The sequence below is a fragment of the Sinocyclocheilus rhinocerous genome, unplaced genomic scaffold, assembly GCF_001515625.1.
Source record: "Sinocyclocheilus rhinocerous isolate Xijiao unplaced genomic scaffold, SAMN03320098_v1.1 scaffold127, whole genome shotgun sequence".
NCBI lineage: Eukaryota > Metazoa > Chordata > Actinopteri > Cypriniformes > Cyprinidae > Sinocyclocheilus > Sinocyclocheilus rhinocerous.
In genome coordinates, this window is record NW_015664685.1 from 1,126,350 (window position 1) to 1,131,182 (window position 4,833).

A 4,833-nucleotide genomic window follows, 5' to 3' on the forward strand; every position below is an offset into this window, starting at 1 on the left:
TATCGAACAAAAAAAAAAAAAAACGATACCCAACCCTACAGTTAACGAAGATCGTGTTAAATTTTAATGCTGAAATGCAGTGTGCCCATTCCTTAACATCACCCTTCCTATTCAAGGTGGTATCTTCTTCGTCCATGAGAGTTTTGTATTGCAGCACGCCGCAGCCATCTGTGAATGGGTCTTCACCGTCTTGGTCCTGGTGTACTACGGCACCTTCACCTATGAGTTCGGCACTGTCAACAGCGATACCATCATGGCGGCCTTAATGAAACGCAGTCAACATCATCATCCAGGGTCAGCGGTCATCATGGGGGGTATTGGGAAGGGTGTTGCAATGGGATGTGGTGCCCGCAGTCTCAAGTCACCTGGAGGCAGCAGCACTTCCACACACCTCAACTGTACACCAGAAAGCATCGCCATGCTTTAGGGGCTAACCGCTACGGTATTCTCTCAGACCTCAGCACACAGACTCTTCAACTGGCTCATGCAATTGTGAAAAACTGGTACAAGCAATACAGTAGGTTTACAGACTTCTGATTATAATCTAACAGTAATGACCAGTCAGTCATAACTAAGGTATTTTGCATGATTTTTTGCATTCATGTGTAAGATAACTGAAAATACAGCCTCAATAACCAGCACAGACAATTCCTTCCCATAATTCAAGGGGCCTCTGATAGAAATGTTTTAGTTTTTAGTATATTAAAACTGCAATAACTCATTCCTAAAGGCACATTCACACTGACAGCAATTAAACTATTTAGGGTCAACAAGTGGATTGTTGGTTGTTAGTAGGATTTCTGCATCAGGAAGTCCTATAGAGTGCTGCAGGGATTATGTATTATGTAGGCCTGGAAACTTGGAGTTAGCATTTAAACACTTCCGGTTCCATCGTCCCAAATCAATGGGTTTTTGGTTAAATGCCCGACATAATATATGTGGCAAACACAAGCTCAAGATATTTTCACGTTTTATTTTACAACATAAAATACATCAGTAAATACCCCATTATGATAAAAAAAAAAAAAGTTTTTATTTGTCTTGAAAAAGGCGGTTGCTAACAAGTGGCTAAATGGGACGAATATTAATATTGATTTAATATTAATGTCAAGAATATTAAACGTCATCACTCCGAAAAGGAAAACTCATGTACTCACTAGTCGGCTTTTACAGCTTCTTTATCTTTATAATCACTCTCTCGAAAATTATTCTTACTCAAACTTTCAGGGAGAATGTTTTTTAAATAAAGACTGAAAGAGTTGTCGGAAGCTTCGTGATGTTGATGTTGAAGTCATGCGACCGCGGTGTAAATCGTTTATAGTCTGTTTCACTTTTTGTCTTGTGATTGCATTTATACTTTAAAATTCATAAAAGTTGTGTTCATTTGTAAATAGTATCGTGATGAACAAAACGTTTTACAATTATAAACTTTTGTTGGTCACAGAGCTTATTATCTTGCAGTAATCCAAAAAACCCAATGGAAAAATCCTGTTGGGTTTTTCTCAAGGGAACCAGGGTGATGCAAACTTCCGGGCTGGCCTACACAAATACGTCATCACTGCATTTCTCTATTGGTAGGCGGTGCATTGTATCTCCACTCAATTACATATAGTTGCAAAAAACAAATTTGTCGCAACACTCTCTGTCACTCATGTTGCCCTGAATCGCCAACTCCCATTGAAAATCAGGTCACTTCGTCAGTGTGAATCTGTTACAAAACTGCCAGCAATACCAAGACACTTGTCTAGACAAAGAAGATAATTGGCTAAACCCATGCAACCTTCCGTAACCCATTTAATCTGCAGAAACTGTGATTACACAACAGGTCAAGCCATCACTGTAGCAATGAAGATGTTAAGTTGGTTGCACCAGCCATTGCTGCCAAACAGTTGGGTTGCAATGAGGTTGAGGTTTAGTCAAATAGCGATACTTTTTATTCATACCTGAGATGCAGGTGGTCCATATTTATGTATTCATTCCAAGTGCTCACAACTTAGTTTGATCTGTGGCACTGTATTGGCATGACATCAGGTGCTGTGGACCCTCTGTCCTATAGCTCTAGATGCAATGTGGCTGTATTGAATAAGATTTAAAAGCATCTCTGTGCAACCTTTTGGTGCTTTTGCCAAGTTTTTTCATCACTTAATGTAAAAACTGCCTGGATTGATCAGTTGCATCCCAGGTATCTTGCGAAAAAATTCCTAGTATTTCACGATCACTAGAAACAGGATTTTGTGTCCATTATTCTATTGTTTGGATTTTTCACATTTAGAAATATAAGGTGATATTAAAATATGAGGTGGGAGGGAACCTTTTAGTTCACTGCTTTTGAGAGCAAATGCAAAGTATCACAGGGGAAATGCAATAGGCTACTTTTGCAAGCAAACACAAAGTTTCTCAGGGGATCGCAAAACTTGAGTGAGAGAATGCATTGTGTGTCCTCCCCCCCCCCCCCCCCCCCCCCCACACCCGTGCCATTGTGAGGCGTCCAGCGTAACAAATTGGCTGTGTTAAAGCCCCCAACACACACACACAAACACAAATACACACTCTGTGAATAGATCTCTAGGTAACAAAGCTCAGTAGCAGCCCTTGTTTTTTTCGTCTTACCCCCCCAATTCCCTTTCAGTTTGCCCCCTGTGTGGCGGTCACATGGGGGAGGGATTTGTTGAAGATGGGGGTCAGTGTTTTGGAGGCCTGCTGAGGTGACAGTTGCCATGCAAACCTTTTGTGTTCACCTGAAAAACTGTATTTCAGTGCTTTTGCAAGCAAATGCAAAGTTTCTCCTGGAAGCGCAATACTTTTGCAAGCAAACACAAAGTTTTTTTTTTTGTGATAATGCAAAAGTATTGTGAAATTTAGCACACAAAATCACTGAAATTACATTTTTCCTCCTATCTCGTAATTTTTCCATCTTAGGGGGTTGCATAGAAACCCTCCTAAAGTTCTGGACTTGACAAATATATCGGCACAATTTCAAAACAGGAAAAGCTTTTGCGGGCAAGTTCGTATATCTTGACATGAATGTTTAGATGGTGAAGAAAACAATTGGTAGTCAAACGAAGCTGTCATATTAAATGATATATTTTCACTTCTTATGCTGATTTGGATGGTTATGTGTAATAACATCTAAGACATCTTGTTTATTTCTCCACCATGCTTAGTTCCTGTCACTTCAGTATTAATCTAGCATTAAGAGAGAATCAGAGATCTTAACCAGTTTTTTTTTTAGTGTATTGTTTTTACTATTTACTGACGTTTACTATTTATTAGGGATGTAACGATTCACTCAAGTCACGATTCGATTCACGACTTTTTTTAACAAAATTAGATTTAGGACAAATTATAAATAAAATTTGTCCTTTTATTATTGCTTGGACAAAATGCTGCACATTTCTTTGTGAAATTGAAATATAACTATAATAATATACTAATACAGCACTTGCATATCATTGCTCTTTTGTTGGTTTTGATATCGATTTTCAACCGGCTCGCGGTTAATCGTTACATCCCTAATATTTATGATATGCATTTGTTAATCAGAGCTGCTTGTAAATGAATGCCTTTAGCTGAGCATAATATTGGATAGAATATGAGTACTGCAATGAGACTGGGGTCAGTAATTATGAAATGAAGAAATCTTCCTAATCAATATCACACCTTCATTATAACCTCAGTTCCTACACGAAAGAAATTCTCATAATATATTGGAAATGATGTATAGTGCACTAAAGGGGGAAAAACCTAAGTATTTTTTTGTTTAGTGGACCCAAAATGTGAAATCGTCCATAATATGCTGTATTTTGAATACACAGTGATTTAGTTTTTAGATATTGCTTATTTGAAAGCAATATATTGAAAGTTACTATAGAAACCAATGAGAGTTGGTTGTGTGTTGTATCTCTTTGTTTATAATTTATTCTTCGTAATGCCAGACAATGAAACCATGCAATATTCAACTTCTGCAAACAAGTATACCTCTATGAAAATCCTACTGTGGTGAGATGTTCAGAGTTTCCTAAAGGAGCTGCTAAGACGTGTGTTACTCAAGGTATTTATGTTGTTTCTGTTTTGTGTGAAAAGGCCAAAATCAAACGTCTGTAGATGTCCTGAGGTCTCATGAAGCTCAGTCAAATCAATGATATGCTCCCTTTTGTTATTCATATACATCCAGTGAGACCATCATTGCAGCTGTTTGAATAAGGCCCTGATCACCTTTTAGGCTACAATAATTTAGTTACTTTTTGTTAAATGCAAAATTCCTAAATTTGATGTGTCAAAAGGGAAATAATTTCTAAAAACAGTTTTGTTCAGTAGACAGATTGTCTGATAAACTTGTGAAATGGAAACTGAAATCCATTTATCGACTTGTTACAGTTCATACTGCAACTTTCTTTTGAATTATGAGCCATTCTGCACGTTTCCTTATCTTTCACAAGGGTTTTGTTTTGTGAAATAAAATGTACCTTCACACTGTTCACTGAGAAGGTTGTTTGCTGCCAGTATCATAATGTTTACAGCAAAGTAACTAAGTATTTTTTTGTTTAGTGGACCCAAAATGTGAAATCGTCCATAATATGCTGTATTTTGAATACACAGTGATTTAGTTTTTAGATATTGCTTATTTGAAAGCAATATATTGAAAGTTACTATAGAAACCAATGAGAGTTGGTTGTGTGTTGTATCTCTTTGTTTATAATTTATTCTTCGTAATGCCAGACAATGAAACCATGCAATATTCAACTTCTGCAAACAAGTATACCTCTATGAAAATCCTACTGTGGTGAGATGTTCAGAGTTTCCATGACAGTAAAGTCATGTTTAATATAGAAT

At 37.2% G+C, this 4,833-nt stretch overlaps 1 protein-coding gene across 1 annotated transcript in view; it reads left to right on the forward strand.

The window, feature by feature from the left end:
- Positions 1–942, forward strand: part of LOC107730309 (transmembrane protein 150A-like) — a 6,361-nt gene extending 5,419 nt beyond the window's left edge. The window contains exon 8 of the mRNA XM_016541097.1: positions 117–942. Within this exon, the coding sequence (XP_016396583.1) occupies positions 117–427 (311 nt within the window). The 3' untranslated portion in view covers positions 428–942. The remainder of the gene's footprint in view (positions 1–116) is intronic.
- Positions 943–4,833: the final 3,891 nt, after the last annotated feature.